Genomic DNA, 27950 nt, shown 5'->3' on the forward strand with positions numbered 1-27950 from the left:
TTTTGTATTCAGACCAGAAATGTCCATTTTGGTTTTATTCCAGTTGCCCGCTGTGCCCCCTACAAAGCAATGGAACTTCTTCATAATTGTTCTTTCCAGTCCTCCATAAAAGGCCAAGTTTCTGGAGTTCCAAACTTGTGGATGTTGTTCATAGACAGGGATGTCTTGGTGGGTCTGGAGTTGGGCCAGACACTTCCCATGTTTAGAGGACAAACTGAACAGAGCTCTTCAAGATGTTCAAAGTTTGAGATATTGTTTTATAACCTCACTCTGCTGTAAACGGCACACCTCCCTCCCTAACCTGTCCGCGGTGTTCCTCGGTCTTCATTATGCTTTTTGTTCTCTGACGTTCTCTAAGAGACCTCTGAGAACAGAAACAGAACAGTTGCATTTATAAGAAGACTGCACAAAAGGATAACATACCATCAAAATACCACTGCTGAATACTGCAATGACTATATCAATTGCAATTTCCCTCATTACTGGATTCAATTCGATTTTATTTATATAGCACCATTTCATGAAACATGTCATCTCGAGGCACTTTACAAAGTCAAAATCAATCACTAGTGCATCACATGGCTGATTACCCATCAGTTAACGCTAATTAACTAATTTGGTCACTGCTGTCTGTACTAGATTTATTTTTGGGCCACAGACCATATTTATCTGATTTGCTTTTGTAGAAATGTTGCAAAAAAAATCCATGCATATTCATTTGCATGAATATCCACTTCACAATTTTGAGTTGTTGGAGTGGGTCTATCCCCTAAAACCTCAGTTAAATCCAAAAAAAATTGTGGCTTGTAATGTAACACATGGGTAAACTCAAGGGCTGTGAATAGTTTTGCAAAATAGAAGTAAAAGCGATCCAGCAGTGTGTGCGTGCTACTTTCTAGTTCAATTAGGGTTACGGTGCTTGTGATTCTGTGGACGGACTGTTTATTCCTGTTTTATGGTGTTGGAATCAAACCTGTAGATAACGATGCAAAGAGGCTTTTTATCTTGAAAACAAACGTTACCTGCTGATAAGAGGAGACCTTGGGCCTGACAGTCTTACATGATCAGGAGTGAAGTTCACGTCCTGTTAACCCCGCAGACCCACGATCACTCCCCTAACAATCCTCCTCCTCAGGTCCACTGAGCGGGGGCCGCTTTACTATGGGTGGGCGGAGCCAGGTGGGAGTGGGCCTGTTTAATACAGATGCGCCCCTCCGTGCGCCCTGCGTTCAGCGGCGAGCGGACACGGCCAGAGCGGAGCGGAGCAAGGGGGGAAAAAAAAGCCAGGCACCGGACGGCACCATGACTGCACCCAGCAACACCTACGATGTTATAGTGATCGGAGGCGGCATTTCAGGTAGGAGCGACTTCAAGGCATACGCTGGGAGAGTCCGAGCGCAGTGTGCGGGGTGGCCGCACAACTGTTGCACAAGAGGCGCTGGATCACTGCTGAGGGGCGAAAACAGTCATCCGCGCTGCATAAAAACGACACATTAGTCCTTATCCCGGTTTTCCATCCACGTCTCTTCCGTCTGGCCGCCTCCTCTCCCCCCCTCACACACCGCTGTATAGCCGCGGATGTGCGGGTTAAGTAACGGCTAATCAACCACAGCGTACTTTGTATTACATAAGAGGAAGAGGAGGGTTGCAGGGGAAAGGGAGGGCGCATAAATCATCCCTGGCTCCATCCGTGAGGCTGGCATGTCGTTTCTTTTGATTGCTGTTGTTAATTTAGTGAATCCGAGCCAGCCGGAGAGCGGCGGTGGTGCTGAGGAGGGCTCCCACAGCTGGGATGTGATGCCTTGGGGGGTGGTGGTGGTGGGGGGTGGGGGTTGCTGTGCATCCTCACCTCCTGCACCAGGAGGTGAGGATGCACGGCTGCACCTTCCGTCAGAGCGAGCACGGAGGTCCTGCAGCTGCATTGGGAAACGCTCTTTTACGCAACGCTTTATTTCCAGGGAAGATGGGAGGCGAATAGTTCCAGGAATATTCCCCAACAGATAAGCGTTTAATCGAGGAAGCCTGGTCTGTCTCCATGTTGACAAAAACTTAACAAATCACGGTGATCTTATTAGGCTGGAGCCTGGAGCACAGCATGAAGAGACTGAGGAGCAGAAGCCTGCAGTAGTGTGTGCAGCATGAGATTCTCCCTGTAGGATTGTAGGAACACCAGGCGGAAAATTGAGATAAATATTCCCACAGCTACAGTAATCTAAAAATAATTCATCACAGATTAGGAGCTTCAGTGAACATCACTTTGTAAAGCTCCCCACAGATCCTTTACATTTAGGTCTAGACCAGTGGATAGGAACCTTTACAATCCAAAAAATCATGTGTGCCTTCTCTCAGTCTCAAGGCAATCTGTCTTGTGGTAAAGTTGAAGAATCAATTGGTGTTTTATAATAAAGTAAAAAGTTAAACCAAAATCTTTTCTTGAACGAAACGGTATACATGGAATATGAAAACTCAAAACATTTAGTTTGTAGCCAAATGACTAAACGGATTAAGCAATAAAAACAGATTCTTGTGTCATTATTGCCATTCTGTTGTAGAAATAATATGCAAATTTAGCATGAAAAACTAAAGAAATGTTAGAACTGAGCTTTTTATTAGCTTTGTATTTAAAAACCTTTTATTTGTAACTTTAAGCCATGCTTATGAAGAGCCACTGTTAAGGGGCCTATGGAGCCACAGGTTGCAGATCCCTGGTCTAGACATGGACTGGACTATTCCAGCACCCAGCCCAGTTTAACCTCCGCTCTAATCCAAAATCCTTTGCTACCCCTTACATGTTTTCTCCTGGACTGCCCTGTATTTTGCTCCATCGTCTGTAGGGATGAGCACCTTTCACATTGGAACCAATTCGGTACCAATACTCGCTACCTGGGAATCGATAATGGTACTCAACGGAACCTATTTTCAGTACATTTTGTGTGTGTTTATGTGGTAATAAAAGTTTATTAGTTTAAAAATAAAATATCAAACTCTTTCAATTTAACATATTTATTTCTTAATATATAAACATGTTTGGATCTACAAATGAACCTATTTAAATAATTTAATGAATTTCATCCACACCTCGTAAAACTTTTTTTTTTATTTTTTTTAGCAAAACAACAGTTATCAGAGGCACACTGTGAAAGAAGTCAATAATTGACTGAAGCTGTATGTGAATCGAATTCAGGGAATTATTTTAGTCCAACAGTTTCACAGAAAAATAACAACTACATTAAAAACTATTTATTCCGCTTTGTAATCCAGGGTGGAATACAACACTGCTGGCTTTTCACTTCGTGTCACAAATATTGCAGCAAGCATGATAATTTTGGAAAGTGGAGCCATACTTTCGAGCGCTTTCTATCAGCCATGCTTTCTTTGTTGACTGGAGCAACGGCTACTGATGTCATTACGCTGTTGTATGTGCAATGCTGCATTCATGTCATGCATGGAAAATTGCCCACTCTTCCACTCCATCAGTGTTACAATGATGCATTTAGGTAACAAAACATGGCACCATTAGATTTTACATGAATAGGTACTTGTTAGTACCGACAGAATTCGGTCTGTACTTGTAAAAGTACCAAATTCTGTACCCATCATGAATCTTTTATCCTGTAACTCTGATTCACCTCTCTGTCCCTACTGAAGAAAGCATCGCTGCAGCAAGAAATCACCACCATGTTTTAGTGTTGGGGTTGAGTGTTCAGGATTGTTTGTTAGTTTTTGTCTACATATGTTTGCCATGTATGCCAAAAAGGTTAACTTTGTTCTCATTACACCAGAGGATCTTCTGGTGTAATGGACACATGCTTGCTGTGTCCTCTTCATGGCTGGTGGCAGACCTGAAATTGTCATGTTTGGTGGTTAGAGGACGATCCAACTGCAGACATTGAATGGTAACAGAATACTTTAATAGTCAAACAAAAGCTTACAGGTGGCAAGGCATGAAGAGAACAGCATACTGCATGGGCAGAGAAGCAGACCGAGGGAGAAACAGTGGCTCATGGCAGTAGAACAGAGGAATCTGGCACTGCACAATGAGAAATCAGGAACCTTAATACTGAGGCAGGGTCAAGGATGACAGATAATGCAACCGGTAATAATAAGGAACAGCTGTGAAAGAATGAATGCAGGGAGCTGAGGGAGGGAGACTAATTAGCCAGATAGGTGCTGAGCAGCTGTGATAGACTGGCGACCTGTCCAGGTGTACCCCGCCTCTCACCCATTGACAGCTGGAGATAGGCACCAGCACCCCTCACAACCCCAATAGGAATAAGCGTTTTGGTAAAATTGATGCATGGATGGGTGCTGAGCAGAGATAAAAGGAAAGCAAGGGTAAAATCGAACCAAAATAATCCTAAATAAAAAACACAATGAACCCGAAAAGGAAGGAACTGAAATCCCAACAGCTTAGAGAACATAAACAGAGAAATGACAAAAACAGAGAAATAATAAAACCAATGGATCATAACAGAAATAGGATTTTTGAAGGCTTCGAGCAGCATGCATTTTTCAGCCATTTATCCCCCCATGGCCCACTTGATGGACTCTCAGAGAGGAGGTGATTAAAAATAACCCAATGTTAAAACATTCACTTTTATGGATGTGAATGTTAAATACCAGTAATGCCCTGCAAGAATCTGGTGACCTAATAATTCGGCCAACACAGAGAATGAAGGTTTAAAGGAGAAGTCCAGTCAGCAAGGAAGAATCAATGGATCATTACCTATACTTAAAACTAATACTTTTGCGGTGATTTAATGAATGTAGCGTTAATCAGTAAAAAAATAAAAATATTAATTGTCGTCGCGACCACTGAGTCTGGGAGTGGCCATTAATGTCCAAATATTGTAACGCCTCATTCCTGACGTCTTCTGGAAGTGACGTCACAGTGCGGTAAGCCGAGGGCCATTCTCCGCGCTTTAAAAGCTAATTCAATAGGAACTGTTGTACACATCTGCGATCAATAACAATTATTTCGGATTTCGAGAGGACTTCACCATTGAAATTCGCGAGAGCAATCGTTAAAGCAACAATGCTCACATCGGGTAAAAGTGAAAAAAAAACATTACTTATTTCACCTTTCTGCTACGCCACAGCCGCAGCAGACAGATTCAACTCACATCGTGCCTTTCTGGTCTCCTCGGCTCAAACTTGTATGGCTGTATTTCGTCAAAAGTCAGGTTGCTATCAAGAAAGTCTTCCATATATTCCAAATCGCTATCAAATGATGACAATAAATCCATAAAACTCCCATCGCTGTCACTATTAAATCCATTACTCTCTGCTTCGCATACTGCACTAGTCATCACTATCTTGGATAATAGTGCGTTGTGACAAACACCAGATACAGCATTGGGACTTTTTTTTCAGCTATGGGACGTTTCTTTTTTCAGTATTGTGACTTTTTTTATAGAACTTTATTGAACATATTGTTCAATAGACAGTTACACAGAAGATCATTAGACAGGTGCTCTATTCAGCATTGGGACTTGCTCAACAGCCGATACCGCGCCATGACGTAAAAAACTGAGAGGTGGCAGTACTGTTCTTTGACCAACATGGATGCCTCCAGTAAAGCACATTCAAATGTACTCTTAATTAACAAAAACGTATCATTTATTGAACAGTATGTAATAATTATATATTTAAAGTACTTTCAGAAGTTTGAATTCTGAATATGACCAGACTTCTCCTTTAAAAGAGTTTATTCATAATAAACTGGTGTTGCTGGAACAGAAAGTGACTGGAGCTCATACTGAAGGGTTAGTGGGTTAGTGGCTGAGAACAACTCAGTGGAGATGGTGCACTGAATGAAAGCTCCTAACCTCAGATCCTGGGAGGATCTGTAAATTGATCTCAACGGTTCCGTGTGGATGATTACTGTCTGATCCGAATCACGGCGTGGCTGGACAGGGCAAGGGCTTGCAGAGAAGTCGTTGTTGGTTTGGTGGTCATGCACAGGGAAACAGTCCACAAGGCAGAGGTGTTCACAAGGGCTAGGCAAGGGGTGAGTCCAGAATTCAGGCGAGAGAACCAGTAATGAGAAGCTCACAGTGACCAGAGGTTTCCAAGCAGAGGCAGAAACACGCAGGCTTGGTCGGGAGGCAAGGCAGTAGGTCAATGTCCAGAATACAGAAGCCAACAGGAGAATCCGGTAGGGGCAAGGCAGGCAGGAGAAAACAGGAATGAGACAGGTCGGGAAAAGGGCAGTCAGACAAGGAATGCTGGATGGTTTACTCACACCATGGCCTTCAGGAATCTGGCAGTTACACGCTGGGAGAGCCAGGGATATATAGTGCTCCTCTCAGTAACTGGAACTGCTGCAGGTCTAACCACTCAGATCTTGATTGCAGGTTCAGCACAGAGAACAGGGAGTGACTTCATGGGACTGCAGAACAGGAGCTTTTCAGGAAAGAACAGGCAGGAATCTTTACGATACCTTAGTGCCTAAAGCGTTTAATTCATGAATTTGACATTAGACTTTTTATTTTGTCTTATCCCTCACATTTATGTGAGGTTTTGGTAACTTTTCATGGCTATTACTTGCTCAGTCTCACGTGCTATTAAAATGCTTTGTGATTGAGAGGTGTACGTCTTTAACCTTAGTATTTTTGAAGTTTATTTTATTTGACCAAACCTGGTAATATAACATGTAGCAGCAGAGAAGCATTTGCTTTTGTGTATTTTGTTATTTTATCCTTTAAATTACACATCGTAATGAGATATCTTGACACCATGTGTATTTTTAGGATCCATTTCGCGTTTGTAAATGTTGTACACTCATGAGGTTAGTCTGAACAAGGGCCGCACACCGTAAATGTTGCACACACAGTAAAGTGTGAATATTGATGTTTTATCTGTTACTGTGCCTCCTACCCATTTGGCCCCCACATGTAAATGTTGGCTGCGATGAATGGGGAAAGTTTAGTAGCTGTTTTTTATACAACAGTGCACAGCAACAGGTTGGGGTGGGGCAGCGATTCACTGCTTTATCCTCTACGGAGCCAGTGAAAAGTCAGGTCTCGTCAGGTCACCTCGTTAAGAGGCCTCTCAACCACAGGAATGGTATTATCCAAACCCTCCTGAGAGTTAGGCACATGGGCAGTCCCGCTTTCCTGGCCAGGGTGCTGGATTTAAACAGCAAGCTTTGTTTCATTTTTTGTTGGCAGAGAGCAACCATCCAAGGTGCCCCCCCCCCCCACCCCCACTGGCATGACCGCTGCCCCCTCTGTCAGTCTGGCAGATCTACTGGCCTGCCGTGCATCTATGAGACAGGGAAGTATTTAGGTCAGTGTCAGGTCAAATACCAGTCAAACGGTGAGAAAACGGCTTCAGCAGAGCAAATGCTCGTTTGATAACACAATGAGACCACGTTGTGTCCGATTGGGCTGGTCTAATTACACAGTTTGCTTACCGCTGACCTTTTAATAAGGGCCACAAATAACAATCAGCGTCCATGCTGAGGACATATCTCGCTCTTCTCCTTCTTCACACCTCTCCCCTTGCCTCCCCATTTGCCTCTAAATGCTCTTGTCGTTTTCCCTGCCTGTGCGACGGTGGGGCCCTCGAGGGCTGGTCGGCGCTTTTGGAGAAAAGGTTTAATGCCTGTGACAGCCTGTTATCAGCGCCAGCAGCTGAGAGGATTGTGAGGAAGAGGAGGGTAGGTCAGAAGAGCAGAAATGATGGGGAACAGAAGGGAACCTCTTCCTCTGGTTTTTTCCCCCCTCTCAGCAGCTGCTTATGTTGGTAATAAAATGTCTGAGAATTGAGGAACGGAGAAAGGGAAATGAGTATTTGTCCAGAGCGCAAATAGGGAAGTTGGGGGAGGGGGGAGGTGTATGAAAAGGGATAGATGGAGGGAAGTGGTTTAAAGTAAATGATTGATGAGGCAATTCCCACAAGCTGGCGACTTGTCAATTGTTTTTAATAATCTGTGCAAGAGATGTTTTTAGGGAAGGTGTCAGCATATAAAATCTCCTGCAGTCCTTTAAATTGCACACGTTTAGACGGAACAGTCATCTGGGAAATGAAACGCATCTCCTGAGCATTGTTCGGAGCACAGGAAGCAGGAAGTTGTGTGTTTATACATTCTTAAGGGCACAATGTATGGCTTCTTAGGTAGAACTTGATTCTGACAAAACAAAACGCACCCATCTAAGTAGTGTTTTAAGATCTAAAGCACCATGAATATATATAAACGCACCGGTCAAGATATATTTCATTTTAACAGGGTGTGCTCCAAAGTTACTTGAAAGGCCTAAATAGAGAAGCATTTCCACCGTCCTCCCTGGTAGGAAATGGTCTCTGTAGGATACACCCCTTCCGCTGTAGAATAGAATAGGTCTAGTCCAGGTGGGAAATCCAGACACCTCTCACACTAGTGACACTCTCCAGCCCATTCTGGTGTAACTTCTGGATCAGGATCAAAACCCTGAATGGAAGACATCTCCCGCTCGGACGCCTTGACTGGCTTAACTAAATCCTTTCAGTGTGGCAGAGCAGTAACTCTGCTCCAAGCTCTCCCCACATGACAGAGCTCCTCACTTTATCTGGAAGGGTAAATAAATGGGGGTTGTTCATTTCTGCCACTTCTATCCAAGCCTTGGAGCTTTTGGTCATGATCCGTATTCTGCAACCGTAGGTGGGGGGGTCAGAAGGTAGATAAGCCAGTGTATCAGCAGCTTCACCTTTTGGCTCAGCTTTTATCGCCACCATGACAGACATGAGCAGCGGCCATATTTCTGCAGACATGGGTCCAATAAATCGATCCAAAAAAATGAAAAGGCTTTGATTTGCTAACTATTAAGGATAGCGTTCTACTGGGACACTTCCTGAAATAAATTTGTTTCAAACTCTAAGTTGGCTTTTCATCTGAGAATGCCTTTAACTGCTTGAGTCAATGGCATTCATGGCTCTCTGGAGTCTGCGTAAACATCAGATAATTCAACATCTCATCACCATGGCATTTGTAAACACGTCACTCAATGCTGAAGTATGAGACGGGTTCTGGTAGTTCTTTATGTGGTAAGTTCAATGTTCCTGACCAGCAGATCCCCTGTCACAGTAATGATCTCTCTCTCTCTCTCTCTCTCTCTCTCTCTCTCTCTCTCTCTCTCTCTCTCTCTCTCAATAAACAAAAACTGTGGTTTTCTCACATTATTAAACTTGGACCTTTACAAACTATAACACAACAGGAACCAATTAGGTTACTGAATATAAGTGAAATTAATAAAACATATGAAACACTAATATTTGCCATGAAAACCTCCCCATCAACCGTGCTAATGGCAGCATGACTTTTTCTATCATGTTACTAATTTCGGCGTAATACCCTGCGCTCTTCTGTCATCACATTCTTGCCTTCTGAGCAATTTTGGTTGAGAAACTGACTCCGCTCCGCCATGCAGCCCGTCTAAAAGGGAGCTATTCAGCTGTCAACTTAAGAAGCTACTTGAGTGTCTATATTTAAAAATAGAACCGCATAAAGAGCATTTTGTATCCTGGCTGTCATTAAACAGTACAAAAATAATCCCACACTGGACTCCATTTGGATTACTTCCATTGCCTCCACCATTACCTCTTTCTCTTACATCGACTGTGGTCTGGTTCCACTTTAGAATGACTGGCAGTGTCCTCTTTTGGATGGCAGCCATATTAAAACACTGAAAGAAGGTCTGTCTAAGGGGGCGTTATAAGTTAGTCGGATGGAATAAACTTTAATTTAATTAACAATTATGCCTACTTGTAGCATATTTGGCGACATGGGTTGTTTAGTGCCCCAGAAAATGTTCTTGGCACTCTGCTGTTCTAGTAAAGTCATGAGAAAGTACAGCTGAGTTGTTCCATTGCCAAAACAGCCGATTTAGCCTTATGCAACTTTTTTAACAAAACCTTGTAGTTGAGATGGAAATAATACGTTCCGTTTTTCCCAGTCACTGGATAGAATAGCAGAAAATCATTAACTTTGTTACGATGTTGCTTTTTCATTGTGAGAAACATTGTTATGGCAACAAGGACCACCATTATTGCATATTGCAGGTTTTTCTAATATCATGCTATCATGCTAAATTGGATGACTGCTAAGCTTTGTCAATGCTTTCTGTTCTTTTGTTATGAAGGGATGTACACAGTCAGGGTTTAAGATTTACGCCTAACAATGCACATACACTAAAGTCTGTGAGAACTACAACTAGGCTACAACTAGGTTATGTTCTGCAAGAGTGCAAATATAAATGCATTTCAAATAAAAGAGCGTTTTGGGTGAACAATTTCTAACTTTGCATAATTGTTTGTTTTACTGAATGTAAAATGTTTTCACAATCTGACTTCAGTTATGAACATTTTGGCCAATATTGATTTCCGATATTAATGTTGCTCTTATGGTCAATAACTGATGTTTACAGCATTATGTATTATATATATATATATATATATATATACATTCCCCACTCTTTTGTCACCGTGAAAACATGACCTCACTACTGACATTGCTTCAGTTTAAAAACCCTCAATCCTGCTCAGCCCGTCACACGGCCGAAACAATATGTGACAAAGACTTTCCCTCCGACTCCCAAAAAACACATACATAAATGGAAACAAGATGGAAATAAACATCGGTTATTAAAATCCTCCCAGTTTTTTTTACTTATGGGATCGACAAGTTAGAAATGCACTTACATGGGCCAATACCAATGTTAATGTCCCTATATCAGGCATCCAGTATAATATCATTAGTTGTAATAAAAGACAAATCTGCATACTTTTCCTTTAAAGGGAACACACCATCTCTGGGCCGCTCAGTACTTCGTCATTTGAAGAGTCTGCTCCAGGTCCTAACAGAACCACCACACTGAAGTTGTTTGGATTGGAGAGGAGCAGTTTTAGGGTCTGCATTTTATTCTTGTGTATAAATGCTGTTCAATGAGCCAGAACTTGGTTCTGATGAGTTGTGGCTTGTCAAGAAGGCGCCAGTGGGAGGGCTCCGAAAAAATAACAAACCGTACAGGATCATGTCTGTTACGGCTTTGTTTACTTACTGTGTTGAATAAAAAAGACATTGTTGCGTAACATGTCTTAACACACAATAGCTCCAAGTAGTTTACTTTAGGTTCCCAATTAAGGACGCTTTTTGATTCCTGTCTCGCACACAATTCTGATCTAAATTAGAAGTTAGAAGTGGGTGTGTTGTGGACTATAGAAGGCGGTTACTTTGATTTAGTCACAGCCAGCGAGTAATAAATGCTATCGTCTGCAAGGAATAAATAGCAGCACTGCAATTAAATGACTGAACTCTGGATTGCATGTTTATATCTGTATATTTATCGCCAGGGTGTTTTTCATCTTCCATTGTTCCAGTGAAACAAAGTCATTTGGATTATAAGGACAACAGCTCTCTAACAGAACAGTCAGCGCAAATGTATAACTGTGCTATAGGTCAGTAAAGGGTACGTTTGTAGGGGTGTAACAACTATATCCAGCACATAAGGCATAATGATACATGATAGTGAGTTCACAAGAATAAGGTGAGACAAGTTCTTGTTTCCCTTTTTTTTTTCCACCAATTGAATAAAAGTTTAATAAATCTGAGTTCAGGTCTGAGCTATGATTCTGTAGCCTCGTGAGACCATCCTGATCTCGCGAGCTTTCAAGGTTTCACTCGCAGATCAGTCTGGATACTCTCCGTTGAAGAAAATTTGGAGCCGTTCACCAAACAAACGTCCAATCAGCGTTGGCTTTGAGGCGGGTTGAGGTGTGACGCAACGGGAAGCGCGTCAGTTCAGTCTTAACAGCATGGCGGCTTCAGCCGATGAAACTAGCGTTAGCGTGGCTATCGAGCAAGTTTTATCGGAATTACAGAGTATTTCTTTGCTGAGCTAACGAGCCTTTACCTGCAGCAGCAAGAGTAGCTTGGCTTGTGGTTGTGTTTTCGTCGTCGCTCTGTTACGAGCGACGACGAATCTGATTGGTTCATTTGGCCCGTCTATCACCAACATAGGCCAATCAGCTAACCAGTATTTTCGCCCCTTCCCAAAATTACTTCAACGGAAGGTTTCCAGATGGATATGCGGAGCAAATCTATCTGGCGGAGTCAGGTAAATGATTCTGGACTAGAGGTGATAAAATGTGCTCCAGATTTGTTAAAAACTTTGAACTAAAACATTTAAGGGAGTGTTCTCTCTGTACTTGGATATCACACATATTGTTGTAGAGCTCGTATGTGTGAACATGTTTCTATAGTATATCAGAGATTGCACAGCTTTTACCAGTTAAACCACTCCATTTTTGCATCCACTACCAGTCTATTTTAGAATTAATCACAGAATTTTGTTAATTTTTAAGAGTCTTTTTGAAATGGCACCATAGTATCTTGCTGGTCTTTTAAACAATCAAACTGCTACCGTAGCTTTGATATTGTGAACTCAGCTACTGTTAAAGGTTCCTAGCTCCGGGCTCAAAATAAACAGTAGCGGGGCCTTTTTAGTTGACCAGAACTGTAGAACAGCCTCTGGTTTCATATGAGAGCTGCCCTGGAAGATGAACAGTTTAAAATCCCTTCTGAAGGCACATTTCTTTGAAAAAGGCTTTCTGCCCAGGTTGAGCGTGATTCTCTGGGTTTTAACTGGTTTCACAATTCTGCAATGTTTTATTTGCTCATTGACTTTTGTACTCTGCTTATGCTTTACTGTTGGTCCAGTGACTTTTATTGTGCTGGACTTGCTTCTGATCAACATGTACAGCGCTTCAGTGCAGCTGAGTTCATTTTTAAAACGTGCTCTACAGTTGAATAAATGAAATTAATATTTACACCGGAGAGAAACATTTTGGCTTGCATGTTTTTGGCTTGCATTGTTACCGACACTGAGCTCTGACAAATCAAAGTCAGCAGAAGCTACGAAGCAGACGATAACTTTGGCTGCTGTGGTCTAATGGTGCTTAAAAACTGCTTGTACCTTGCCTGTCATACTGTCATCACTTCTTTTATCTACAGAGGGCCTAAAACACTCCCACGCAGGGTTTTACAGGGGATTAAGTCTGTTTAGGAGGGTGGTGGGTGGTGGGGGTCAGCAGCTGTATGAATAAAAAAAATAGCTTGTACTTGTATAGCGCTTTATCAAGTCTGACGACCCCTATGTGCTTTAGACCACAGTCAGTCATTTACCCATTCACACCCTGACGGTGGTGAGCTATGTTAGAAGCCACAGCTGCCCTGGGGCAGACTGACTGAGGCGAGGCTGCCAGACATCGGCGCCATCGGACCCTCTGACCACCGGCAGTACGCGATGTGGGTGAAGTGTCTTGCCTAAGGACACGGCGACTGAGACGATGGGAGAGGGGGATCGAACCAGAAACCCACCAGCTAAAGGACGAACTCCCTAACTCTTGCGCAACCCGTTCAACCTTTGCTGTCATGCAGAAAATTTGAATAGTCATTAATGGCTGCAGTCTGTGGTCTCTGTGTAAATTATATTATATATACTTTTCCTACCATCTACTTTTAACATATAGTAGATAATGAGTAAAGGTTTTACTAACAGATACTGTTGGTTTTCGCTAATGGAGTCCTTTGGAGAAGGTCAAACATGTGATAATGCTGCATTAGAGAGAAAATGAGAATCAGCAGTGGTTCCCAGCCCTGGTCCTCAGGGGCCCCTGTTTCAGCTTCAATGACTGCATGAGCTCCTCTGCAGCCATCTGGTGCTGCAGAAGCCTCTTAAACATCCATTCATTTAAATCAGGTGTGTGGCAGCAAGGACACGCCTAAAACATGCAGCACAAGGTTCCTTGAGGACCGTGGTTGAGAACCACTGCAGAGTTCACATTGTTGTCTGTTTCTAGAAAGGTTTCAAGATTTGACGATAGTATTGCACAGTAAAAAAATGACTTTTCTTTCCAAGACATCTGTAGACGCTACAAACTATATGCTAACTTCAGACTGTAACAGCCTGCTGATGTTCTTTAGCTCAACTAGAACCTAAGGAATGTGTTAAAATGGCTACAAATTCATTCCAACTAATACATTTAAAGACTTTTTTTACATATTTATTTTTGGGCCAGCTGATTGTGGTGCATCTGTAGGGAGGTTCCATTGTCCTTTCTGGTGCGTTTGATTGACAGCATTGGGAGGTCCATCAGAATTTGGAACAGTAGCGGGGTTAGGGCCGTTCCTTATCTTTTCTGAAGTTTTATTTTCAATACTGAGCATGAGAAAAGGGCGCCAGTCAGTGCTACACATTATTTATCACAGCACAACAAGGACATTACAGAGGAACTACTTCCTTTTATACTTCAGAACAGGAGTCTTTAATGTAATATATCTGATTATGTTTTTACAGTCCAAAGACAGGTCATTCCACTGCTCACATTGCAACTTTTAAAGAAGCTTTATGCCATTAATTGAGAGCCATGAAATTCTCCATCCTAAAGTGATTTTTTTTAATTTTTTTTATGCACTTTACATTTACATTTCTTTCAGGCTAAGTAGTTATAATTTCTTGTAGCTCATTCAGCAAATCAAACTCTTACATTTTTCTGACAACCTGGGTAAATACTGTTAACGTGGTTCTAGTACCACATCACAGCATTCTCCCTCCAGCTGTGCAAACAGCAGAACATTTCTGCAGAGTTGCCAGTGACAGTCATCATCCCATCGACAGCTTATGTGTGTTTCCATTTATATTTTTGTGGCTGCCTGTTGCTCCATGTTTGTCTTGCATGTGGCAAGTAAAGCCATGAAAAGTGTGCGGTCATAATCTCAGCCCTGTTAATCCTAGGAATCATTACTCTGACTACATGAAGAGCACATGTAGCTGATGGATGTTTGGACAACTGGAATAATTCTCATCTCTACCTACGCAGCCGATTACTGGGAGTTTGCTCTGGGGTATATGATTCTCTACAGTTCTCGAGTGGCAAAAGCCTTTGAAAATTGATGCTTAACATACAATTACAGTATAAAATGTATGCGTTTTACAGTTAAAGGATCATGGTTCAAAATATTTTTATTTTTGGCTTTTAGAACAAAAAAATATTATATTTTTACAACAAGCGGATCCACCAGGCTTCTACAAAGCACCTGCTTCAAGCTCTTAAAATGCTGAACTGTTGTTAAGACCTTGCTCTTATTACATAAAACTGTCTTTATTCTTTTATTTTGGTTTGCTGTTCACTTAAAGGAATAGGAGCCAATCTTCATAGGGGTCAGTTGTGCGGAGGATCACCTTATCTATTGGCTGTCCCGCATGCCAATCATTCTAGTTTCCGCTTGTTGACTGCGCACATCTAGTGTTTATGTATCCAGTTAGCTTAGGTGTTAGTCATTCATTGTAGCTCTGCTGCTCTCGTGCTATACTTTGAAAAGGGCTGAGAGTCACAAGAAGCAAGCTGTCTTACAAGTTTATGAGAAGAAGAGGAAGGTCTCAGAATAATAAGACCAGAGTGGATTTTGGGAGATTCTTTCACACGATCCCCCTAAGGAACAGAAGAGCAGATGGTCTTGCACATGCGCAGTTATTCATTAAGAAATGTTTCTTACCTACATTCTTGGAAAGATCGTCCATTATACCTTTAAATAGAATATCGAAGTGAAAAAATGTTGTATTAGTGTAACACCAGATTTACAATCAATGGATTTGATTTGAACAAAACAAATATGTACATTTTAATGAATGAAAAACTCTGTGTCTCAGGAAAATGAAGAAAAGCTTGTAGTTTGCAGCCTTATATAAAAAAAATCTGTATCCTGTTTCATTAGTTTAATTCCGTCTAGGCGTTTCTATGCAGATATAAAGTCAAACGTTGGCATGGGCTGGTATTAGATTCTGACGGTATGGCAACCTTAGGCAAAAAGTATTGCAGTATCATGGTATGTTGGTACATACACTTCTAGTATGGGTTCCACGCAAAGTTTTATCAACGAGGTAACCAGTTTTGAAAAATGTAATATTTCTGTTTAAATTTGTTAAATGATTGATGGTGTTCCAACTCATTTAGATTAATTTTAAACATATGCAATAAGTGTCTGCTTGTTGGGGACATGAGATGGACCAAATGTGATTGCTCGGTGGTTGTTAAATGTCTCCCCCGGTGTAGATCGATACAGAGCCTGTCAGGATCTTGATTCAAGCGGCACACTTTTCAGTCAGGAACTATTGGATTTTTGTTGTTTGTGCCTGCCGGTAAATAACAACCCGATCTAGATGAAACACACGGCAGCATTAAGGAAAGACAATGCAGACTTCTTTTATGAAGACTGTACAGGGCTGGAAACAAGGTGTTTACTTGAAAGTGTAAATCTTGGGAAAATGTTAAAAGGTTTATTACAGGGTTGTCAAAGAAACTGTTAATCAGATATTTATTGAAATGGAAAAATGTGCTGGCCCCTTTACATATGGTCCCCATTTTTTGTTACCCTTTTATGTTTTAGATTATCAAACTAAGTTTGACAAACATAACCTAAGTTAATACAAAGTGCATTTTTAAAGGATGATTTGTTAATGGAAAAGGCTATCAAAATCAACTGGGCCTTGTGTCAAAAAGCAATTGCCTCTAACCTAAAACCTGGTTGGGCCACCCATACGAACAATCGGCATCAAGAAATAGCTGCTAATGGGTCTTCCACACCACTTTGGTGGAAAGTTAGCCCACTCTCTCTGCAGAATTGTTTGAGTTCAGCTGCATTGGATGGTTTCCGTGCATTAGCCTGTGATCTGTTTAAGATCGCACCAATGCATCCCAATTGGATGCAGCTCAGACCTTGATTAGGCTACACTGAAATAGCCATTTTGTGTTTTTCTTGAGCTTTTTAGAGCTGGTGGGCTTTGGTTCCCTCATCCTGCAGCATGACCCAAGTTTGCTCAGGGTCCCCAACTGATAGCCGGACAATTTCCTTCAGGATTGTGTGTAGGGAGCCACATTTATTGTTCCATCAATTAGGTAAAGTCATCCAGGTCCTGAAGCAGTCCCAGACCATCATACTCCTACCACTTGTTTAAAACATAGTTAAGATGAACCTAACCAGCTGAGAGTCTCACTTTTGGATATGATATTAGTCCATTCTGTGTTCTATGGTTTAACCACATTAAAAGGCGTTAAAAGGTTTTTCTTAGGAAAGTATTATTCTGCCTCTCACCCCATATAAGTAGAAAAAATTATATACAGCATTTCAGAAAAAGGCACGCCTGTGCCAAAAAACAATGTTTTTAGAATTATGTTATTAATTGTTGAGGAAAGGCCCCCTCTCACCATCTTTATGAACTTCACTTGTTCTCTTATATGGATAAATAATGGCATATGGTAAGAGTGCTTTGCTTTGCTAATAAGCAAGTTCATTCCACTTGGTTCCATTGAAACAGCTTTTTATGTCAGGAAATTACTTTTTTTTTCAATATCAACTAAGGAAATGCACTCACCTGGTCCCCAAAGCTAAGTAATCACTTCATGTATGGTGATCACCTGAATGAGACGCTGGTGATAAATCCAAAGCTGAAAGTGCAGGTCAGCTCACATTTTCTGTCACCAAAGACAGCTAATGTGATTTAGCACAATCACTACCAGAATGCCCTGAGGAATAATAGCTGGAAAAAGCATTTAGGAGGCAAGAGACAAGTGACAGGTGGTCATCCAGAGGAGGCGAGAGTCAGGAGGCAGAAAAAAGGCAGCAGCAGCAAGAAGATAACGACAAGACAGGAAATGGCCTTTCAAGGACTGCAGTGCTAGTCACATGATCAGAGGAATCCTTGGTTTAGACACAGCCAGGAAAAGAACCAAATGGACCACACAGATAAACAAGAAGTTCTGCTGGAATGAGTATTTACATGAGCTCTAACGGAAACCTCCTTGGCAGGGAGATTATTTTTTGAGTAACCATTTCATTTGTTCCTAAAGGAGAAATCAAGGCCTCTCCAGCAGTGAATACTTTATATCAAGTCCACTTATGAGAATATGTTAATATTAATAATGTTTTTGTAAAACATGGTGGAGCTTTGGTCTATGTAAACACGACGAGTCCTGTTTATCCGTTCACTTTAGGGCTTCGTATTTAAACAGACTTCAATAATGTTCACTATTTTCAAAATCACAGTCTGTCCTGGAGAGTCTCTTCAAAAGCAAACCTTTAACTTATATATTTTTTTGTTTCCATGACAGGTTAAACGCAGGTTTTCTAGTTTTATATCACAGCAGAAGGAGAGTTGTTTAAGGGAGTGACGTGATCAGCTTGATCGGCCCGGACTGGTTACCGGCTGACTCTTAATAACTTAATAACTCTTTGGGGTGGAAGTTAATGCAAGAAGAAAATTCAACGTTTATGGTTATTCATATATTTTGTGAACCCCTTGCACTCCTAAAGAGCTCCGCCTCGTCAGCAGGAAGAGTCTGCTCTGACCCTTCCTGTAAAGAGCGTCAGTGTTTTGACTCCAGTCCAGTTTATTGTTCAGGTGAAACACCCAGGTCAGTGAAGTCAGGAAAGCAGAAAAGCAAATGCGAGAAGCCATGTAAAAGGAAACTGTATTTTTGAAAACATCTTGAATGTTTTTTAGGGTTGCAAGAGAGCAAGACATTCGACTAATAACATAAAAGCTGAAGTGACTATTGCAGAGTTGCTTTGTGTTATCCCTTTGAGCTATCAAACTCTGTCTGAGAAATGTTTGTAGTGTTTTTGGAAATCTCAAAGTTAAGGTAAGGAACTCTGGGAATACACTGAAGCTGCTGTTTTTTTGTAATCTTAGCCATGCTAACCATGCTAATCACTTTTATCAAATCAACAAGCCAGTTTAAAATGTGAACTGCATAATAAATTAGTCTTTGCTGTGAAAGCTAATTTTATGATGACTTTCTCACACATGCAGCCTGATTTCACTTCTGTTTCTAATATTAATAGATTAATAACAGGTTATATTATTATTTATTGCTCACTGCATTTGGAATCAGTTTTAGCTCATTGGGCGAGAGGCGGGGGACACCCTGGACAGGTTGCCAGTCCATCACAGGGCAACACAGAGGTACACAGGACAAGCAGCTACGCACGCACACACACACACACACACACACACATGCAAACTCAAGGCAAAAAGACCTGGATTCCAACCCAGGACCTTCTGGCTACAAGGCAACTGTGCAGCCTGTCTCCACAGTCACCAGATCTAAAAATGAAGGCAGTTCTCTAGGTAAACTGGAGTCCAATGCTGTTTTGGCCAGGTATACTACTGTTCAGTGGCTTAGCTGTTCCTAGGCTTGGTCTCGTCTAGAAAGACATCTCAGTCGTCCCTGGACTCTGCAGCAGCCACTCCTCCAGTTTGGTTGTTACAGCTCCAAGCACACCACAGACCACCGAAACCATTGGGGTCTTGACTTTCTGCGTCACGTTGGTAAAGCAACAGTGAATTTAGTTTGTGCAATGTTTTGTAAATCACAGCTAAAGCATTTCATATTCCTCCCTTTAAAATTTGCATTCATATTTTGTAAATACCCATGAAACAGGTTCAGGCTGAAACATCGCGCTCTATCTCACACTGTTCATTAAGGACCTACCAATTTTTTCTCTTCATTTCTCTCTTAAACTGTCTTCACACCTTTCTGTTCAAGTCACACATCATCTCAATGCAAAGTAGAATTTGTTCTCCCAAAGTGGGAACACATCACCTTTCATGTCCGCTATCCGGTTTAGCAACATGGAGACAATTATCCTCCTTTAATCAGTATGCACCAGTAAGGCTTGTGTGCGCTCCACCCGTGTCTCAGATGAGGAGGGCTGCGTTTTAAGGCAGCTGCATCTGTTTGATGAATATCAGCGTCTTTTTTTTTTCAATCAGTTGTGTCCTTGAGTGCAGAAAGCCTGCAACGTTAGGACACAGGGCTGGGAGAGAGGGAATGGGAGAACGGACTATGTCGTTTTGTTTTGATTCTTCACAGTCTGTCAACCAGTGACTCACCTTTACTCTCCGAATTCTCAGAAAACAACCAACAGATTCTACACAGACATCAAATCAGCCCCTTCTTTGCTGCCCTTTTTATTATTTGTCGGGCGGAGAGAGGAACCGCACACACTGAAAATCTCTTTCTATTAGTATATTACCAAAAACGACTCAGCATAGCCTCAGATTTTGTCCGGCTCATTGGGGACACTGTTCATTTGTGTATGCCTTTCTTACACAATTCACACAACCCATCAGAACCTTCTTGGTCTCTCAAAGGAGATCTAATATTTATGGAGGATTCTAAACATGTGTTTACATCTGGACGTCAGGGTGTGAATGTGTTTCTGAATAAGTGAATGACTGTAGTGTAACCCTGTGGGGTCGTCAGACTAAATAAAGCGCTACACAAGTACAAGTCATTTACCGTGTGATAAATCATTCTTAATGGCATCAAACATTCTGACAAACACTTAAAGAAATGTCTGTCATCCTAACGGCCTTCTCCATGGTCAAGGGACCTAAATGAAGTACATAAACATTTTTGCAGGACTTTGAGTTGACGTGTCAGCATTTCAAAACTCCACAAGAGGACAGGTCTGTGTGTCGTTTTAACAGAATCTTAATTATTTATATATTGCAAGAATATGAATTTTCTTTTACTTCCACATATTAAAATAAAAAAAACATGTAGCATGACTGAGTAGTTCACCAAATCAGATATGGAAAATAATACATTATGTATTGACATAAGTCATTTTCTGCTTCTCATTCCATGCTTATTACTATCTTGCTAGCACTTTCATGTGTTTTTTTTCAGCTTCATAGGCTGATTGTAACTTTATATTAAATTTATCTGATGTGATTAGTGTTTTACTTTAATTTAGGGACATGCATAGCTTTTAGATTAAAATGACCTTAAGTAAAGATCAATAGATTAGACAAAGATACAAACGGATGTGGAGGAAAAAATGGTCCCATCAGAGATCCAGAAGCCCAACATTCCACAAGAAGGACTGTGAAGCACCCCCGCACAGGGAATCTCACTTACTTGGGTTCAATTTCTAACTTGGAAGAAGAATCAAACGTAAAATTTTGCATAATGTTTGAGCGTTAAAGGAGCGCAATATCCTTTTCTAAGTCCCTGTGACGGTAATCTAGATGTTTATGAGACGATTGAGGGGTCTGTCATCTCCCCCTACTGTCTCTGGCCAAAAAAATCACACTTGCTACTTTCTATGCTCCGACCTTTTGGCGGTGTCGTGGCTCTGTTCTCGTTCCAGCGGTAAGACAGACAGCTTTATGGCAGCCCAGTGTAAGTGTTACAAAGTCTGCTTATTATAGAAGAATTTTGGTGTGTTTTTTTGTCCCGAAGTCTCTTGTAAATTTTGTAAAGTTGCAGGATTTGGTTTATTGACTGTGAGCCAGCCAAAACTATCCATCCGCATAGACTCTCTCTCTTTCTGCAAAGAAAGTCTGCTGAAAAAGAAGCAAATGTCTGGAAAGAGGAAGAAACTTATTTGTCAGATTTTGTTCAAAATCGTTTTGTTTTCTATGCCCTTCACATTTGACTTGGTATGAGCTGTCAGAAGACTTGATATTGGCACTTCATGATGGCACTTTCAACAGTTTTAACAGCCACTGAGCAAATAAGGCTAGCGGGATTTCGACTCCCCATTCTGGATCAAAAGTGTATGTACATATTCCTTCTTTGAGAACAAGCTGTGGTGACTTTCCGAGCGTAACTGTAGTGTAATTTCATTAGACTAGTGTTTCTTTTCTCCTTGCGTTGCTAGGTTCTCTCTGTGTGTATCCGGACTGTAAGTCCATGAGTCCCACCGTGTCTTCTACCAATAGTGATGCCATTGTCCTCAAGGATAGGAATGACTGCACACCTTAATATGAAATGCGATGAATTTCACAAAAGGGCCTGCGTGGTGGTGCAGTTGTTATCCCTGTTGTCCTGTAACAACAAAGTCCCGGGTTCAAATCCCAGCTTTAGCCTTTCTGCATGAGTTTTTAATGTTCTCTCCATGTATGCATGTGTTTTTTTTTCTGGGTATCTCCGGCTTCCCTTAACAGCTTTCTTCTCAAGATATTTTTTCTCACCTAAGCTAGGGATCTCTGCGGTTCTTCCAGAGTAACCATGGTCCTCTTGGCTGCTTCTCTGGTTGATCCTCTCCCTGCCCAGCCTGTCACTTAAAATGAGCATTCATGTCATCTCTGGGAGCTTTAAACCTTTTTCCCTGGCTTGTATTGGGTGTATTTTTTGGTCTTCCTTAGTTGTTTTTCTTCTCTCACAGTGAGTTAATTTGTTATGCTTCAGGTTTTAACTCAGATATTCACAGCAGCACCAGAATATAGGGTTCATCTGGATGGAATGATGTTAAAGCAACCAGTTAGATTTAGAGATGTTGCTAAGGAGATGGTCAAAAAACAAACCCTTGCAGCATTATACTACGACTAAAGATATGACTTTATAGTCAGTCTGGGCAAGGGCTATAACTTAAATGTGACCTTAATGACAGAAGCTGACATCTTTATGTGTTTATAGACATATAGTGTATGTATTGTATATGTTTAGAGAATTTTATAAGATGCAAAAAAAAAGAATCTTCACATGTTCTTTACTGATCTCATCAACATCTTCATTTCCCTCCTTTTCTTTCACGTGTGGAGCTGGACACAGTAAGAAGTCTTCATCCTTGTTACTGTAAAGCACTGATTGATACTTATGCAACTTTCAGTTACATATAGACAAAATCTCTTTGGTTCATAAACTAAAAAGAAAAAAAAGGGACGCATCACTAATGGAAAACAAGCTTTGTGATCGGAGCATTATTCCAACAGGAATCTAGTTTTTGCAGCGATAGCTGTAGGCATAAACAAGAGACGCAGACAGAGGCTCTTTGTTTTCCAAGACAGATACTGACCTTTGGAGCTGCGCGCAGGTAATAGCATCAATTTAACGGCAGAAGATTTGTGAGCCGTCTCTGGTTTGGCCTAATGTGCTCTCCTAAGCCTGGCAGAAAGGGTGTGTTAGGAGAAGCAGTCAGGGCTAAAGCCCGGTAAAACTAAGCAAACTGGGTATAAACTTCTATAAACCCTGCTGTTCCCAACAGACTTAGAGGGATTCAGGAGGAGTATATTGGGGGGAGGGAGGGCAGTGAAGATGGTGCGGGAAGAAGAGAATTTAGGTCAAAAGCCAGAAAAATATTTGCACAGATGTAGGCACCTGGTGAGAGAGGAGCTATGAGATAGTCTGTGTGCTGCTCTGCATGTGCCTGGCTGAAGAAGGCCAAGAACTGGTTAGGAATTTATAAATATTATGTTTTGTCTTGCCGTACAAAGCATTAAATTAGTCATGGCAGTTTTGTTTTTTAGAAACAGACAGCTTAAAGTAAAAAACAAGTTTAAAGGTTCTCACTGTCCTGATTAGATAAGATTAGCCTAAATAGATCTATCAGAAATAGATGTTAAATGTTTTGCAGACAGTGAACTTTCCTTCCACTCCTCGTCCTCTCTGCTGCCTTGCTCTTTCTGAGATGTTTCTGCTCCATGTCTTTTGATGTAACTATAATTGCCACCATACTCTGCACCTCTTACAGAGTCCTTTCTTTCAGCACTAGAGAACATTTTTCATAACTCTTTCAGGATTTTCTTGGGTCTTCAGTGAACCATGGATGCCAGATATGGTACTTTTTCTCAAAAAAAGACGCGAAAATGTTGTTGTTGGATGTCTCCTAGCAACACTTATTGATAGTCCGATTGGTTGTAGGTAGAAGTGCACAGAAAACTGTCTCTGGAAGCTGATCCAGTCTCAAACTTTAATCAGTTCTGATGAGTTTCCAAAGGGCTATCTGGGCGCAACGCACGTCGGCAGCGTCAGACACGTGTCAGCGTGAGCTCCTGATGTGCATCGCTCTCGCTGACAACAACACTTGGCGGTGGATGCTCTCTCTGAGGGAAGAAAAACTCCCAAGTTAGCTATTTTCAGAGTGAAGTCTGAGAAAGCACGGAGATTTAAGAAGCTATTTAAAAGTTGGGGTTTTCCACACTACATATCTTAAACTGGACTGACTGATTACATTACACATGGTATGTTACTCAGATGTATATCTTAAACATTTATTTATTTATTAATGCATGCTGCACTTTATCTTATTTGACGTGATCGATTCCCCCACATTGTTTATCCTTGTGTACGTCCAGGTTCATGTATGTTATATCTGACTGAATGACATTTATGACAGGGGTAGCCTCGTGTCAGAGGCGCTCTGTGGTGGGACAGTTGATTGGTGAAATTGAACAAGTGAAGCTCTGCTCTGTGTCTCCTCACATGATCAGCAGATAAGCTGCCTTGTGATTTGTTGTGGAGGAGTTTCCCTCTCGAGCCTGCAGCAGTTTACTTTGCAGTCTCTACACAGATCACTGAAGTTATTAAAAGGAAAAAGAAAACACCCAAAAGAAAACACCCAAATGAACATATTTTAGGTAAAAAAATTTAAAAATTTAAAAAAGACCAGCAGAATATTGATGTTGATGATTTGAATCCTCATCTTGGCTGTGGTCACAGTCACGCGCCTCTCTTCACCCACCTTTCTGTTTCTCTGTTTCCAGGTCTGAGCGCTGGCAAGCTGTTAAAAGCCAACGGGCTGAATCCTGTAGTGCTGGAGGCCAGGGACCGAGTCGGCGGTCGCACCTTCACTGTGCGGGTAAGACCAGTAATGCCCACGGATTTGGCTGCTTTGATGAGCTCCTGGTGCAGTGGAAACATGTAACAACCACACAGTTTTGTCCATTTGCAGCTGAAAGGCCGAATTCAGAACTTTTCACCCCCCAAAAAATGAACAAAAAAAGATTTGTGCCACTTCCATATGTGGTACTAATTCAGATGCATATTGGGTACTTTTCAAAGCATCTGCAGTCTGAACGGTCATGTCACATTTCTTGGCTCTCGCTACACATCCACACACAAGTAGTAGCAGACTGTTGTTAACAGAGGTGCTGCTTTCCTCTTCCCTCACTTCTTCTTGCTATGATGTTGTCTTAAACTGTTCAGACCGCAGTATGACAGCGGTCACATAGTAGTATGAACGGCTTAGAATTGAGCATCGAGACCTGCGGTGTGAACATAGCCTAAGTCTGAAGGACAACAGTTAAGACTGGGGGGGCTGGGCTGCATAGAGGTTGAGAAAAAGCACAGAGTCTGCACTTCATAATGATAACAGAGGAAACACTGGATCTCAGAATAAGCAGCAGTTTTCCATCCACTATGTTCCCTTATTCCAAGATTGGGTTGTGTGGGTCACAGGTGCAGGAGGGAACCCATCAGAACCCTTTCCAGAAATACCCTTCAGATCATTCTGCAGCTATACATGTGATGCACATATGAGCTCTTTTGGCACTTAATATGTTTTTTTGTTGCTGTTCCCAGAACAAGGAGACAAAGTGGGTAGATCTTGGTGGGGCCTACGTTGGACCAACTCAGAACCGTATCCTACGCTTGGCTAAAGAGTATGGCATCAAGACTTACAAAGTCAACGAGCAGGAACACCTGGTGCATTATGTCAACGTGAGTTCCCCATCTTCATTACCTCTTTTACTTTCTCTCTGTTTCTTGTGAAGCTTATAAGGTAATGTGTGCAAGACCACTTGTGTTCTAGATATGTTTTTCACTTTAAGTTCACCGTTACTGCAGATAGGTTCCAGATGAAGCTGCATATGTCCCGAGACTGTCCTATTATCCAGGAGATAGGGAATTTATATCAGCAATTATTTTCTCATGTCATTCAATGGTCAGTGGCAGGAATGAGGTTTAGATGCAGTCCACTTTAAATATTCTGAGTGTTCCTTCTGTGGAAAGCTCAAATATTGTTTTTAATGATCTGGTATAGAATTACTAATGGCTGTCCTTTACTATTGAGGTTGAAACACTCCAAACCGTCCGATCGGATTGAAAATCGGATCATATGAAGTCACAGCAATTACATCAGGTTGAAGTGAATGGGGACTTGCTTGCTGTTCTAAGCAACTGTGTCTGCATAGTTCCAAACAAGCAAGACCCGTGGTCTATTTTGGTGGGAACTACACAGCAATTTGACGAAGAGTCATGATAGAATGAGCTCCTCCAAGCAGGCGGTCGGTCTTTAGGACATGTGGCGTCACTGCCAGTCTGTGCTGCACTGACAGGTGGGCAGTGGGTACCTGCTGGAAAAGAAATGGCTCAAGGTGCTCAGCTAGCTCGTCAAACTTTCTACCATGACTTACCCCACTTTGTCTCACGGGTAGAAATTGTGGGCAATGTAGGAATATGTCACGATTGTCTGCATGAATAAGACGTTTAGTCTTACTCATGCAGACAATAGCCAGGTTTGAGTGTCCTTGCTTCTGTAACGGTATTCACACCGACGTGTTGATTTGTATGTTGCATTTACCTTGAAAAGACCAGACTTTTTGAATCGGTCACTTTTCAGAGCCAGTTAAACTGAACGTAGGCAGATGATAAAGTCTTGAGCAAATTTTGCTCATGTCCAATTAAATTCAAAAATACTTTATTAATCCCAAAGAAGTGTATCGTGTTTACTTGCTATCCTTGCAGAATATATTTAAACAGGCTTCATTACCTGGACTATTAGTAACAGAAGTGTTAAGAAACCACCAGGAGAATATTTAAAACAAACCTTGGGTGTCTGTTTGTATCAGCCAGCAGGCCAGCCGTCCTCACGTCTCCACCATTAGCATCTGGAGATGCTAATCTTCGCCTAAGGGATTTCTGTAATGTAGTTTCTTAATTCTCTGAGTAAATGAAAGGCAAACAATGAGATATCATGCCAATCTTTCTTCGTTTTCGCTATTCTCTGCTCCATATGTCATTTGGGCTGGTGAGCCACTTTTCTTAGCACAGCTGGGCTCCTCCACCTGATTAAATTTGCCCTTGCTTCCATATACTCTAATATCCAGATTGTAAATCCATAGAATGGACTTAAGTGGTCTGACTGGCCTCTCTTTTAGGGCAAGTCGAGGGAAAGCTTATCTTAACACAGGGTGTGTTTCAATCGTAACTTCAGAGGTGGACTTTGAGCTTTTGCCCTGAAGGTGTGATTATGAGAACACACACACACACACACACAAACTCACACATGCAAACAGCCTTTCAAAGACTTATCTGGAAAGTTGTTCTAATTTCCTCCACTAAACATACTACAGTTCAATTAAAACCATGATAATCTCACAGCTGTGGGCTTGTAAAAGGGGAAATTATGGCGGGGTTTTCGTATTAATAGCAATCACACTGCACATTTTATTAGTTCATTTTTGCAGACCATTTGTCACCACTCTCTGTTCTGTATCACCAGTTGCATTTCCATTACAAATGTGCGCAAAACATTGTCGATGTTCAGCTAATTTCGACAAAACACATTTTCGCAGTTGCGGTGTTTCCATTAAATAACAAATGCAATTAAAATCACATGTTAATACGTCTATTCACGCGACTATCTCATCCATGAGTGAGAAGTATTTGAAACAAATTTTATCTTTTCCACCGACGACAATTTTGCAGAGGTTTCTCTTCTCCGCCAGGTATTTCTGTGTCAGACTTTTCCATTTTGAATGTAAGATTTGCCACGGCTTGTGGAACCCCACTTCCTTCATTGCCGCTTCAAGATCTTGGTAAATGCTCGTATTTCTTTGCTACCCCTGTCACGAACTAAATGTAAAAAAACACGCAGTCTCCTTGTGAATCCAAACATGCCGCGCCATCATCCTGGTCCAACTTCATGTCGTCTTCTTCATCTATTTCACCAGTAGTAACGGCCGATTGTTGATCACGTGACTCGTGTGATGGGAAATCAACTGTTTCCATTGCAGTTTTGCGAAATACACCAATTTCGATATGGCTGAAAAACCACCTCATCCTAGCGCAAAAACCTTTAAACCTTTTATCCATTTAACCTATGTTCGAAATAAGGAGTATTTTTTGTTTCCATTAAACAAATTTATTTTCGTTATTAAAATTTGCGCAATTTGTTGGTC

The 27950-nt window shown here is 41.5% G+C and overlaps 1 protein-coding gene across 1 annotated transcript in view; it reads left to right on the top strand.

Moving 5' to 3' along the window:
- The first annotated feature begins 1161 nt into the window (after positions 1 to 1161).
- mao (monoamine oxidase) overlaps positions 1162 to 27950 on the top strand; it is a 52992-nt gene continuing 26203 nt past the window's right edge. Inside the window, exons 1-3 of the mRNA XM_036138859.1 lie at positions 1162 to 1357; positions 24534 to 24628; positions 25351 to 25488. Coding sequence (XP_035994752.1) covers positions 1162 to 1357; positions 24534 to 24628; positions 25351 to 25488 — 429 coding nt within the window. The remainder of the gene's footprint in view (positions 1358 to 24533; positions 24629 to 25350; positions 25489 to 27950) is intronic.

Source organism: Fundulus heteroclitus, chromosome 7 (genome assembly GCF_011125445.2).
Source record: "Fundulus heteroclitus isolate FHET01 chromosome 7, MU-UCD_Fhet_4.1, whole genome shotgun sequence".
NCBI lineage: Eukaryota > Metazoa > Chordata > Actinopteri > Cyprinodontiformes > Fundulidae > Fundulus > Fundulus heteroclitus.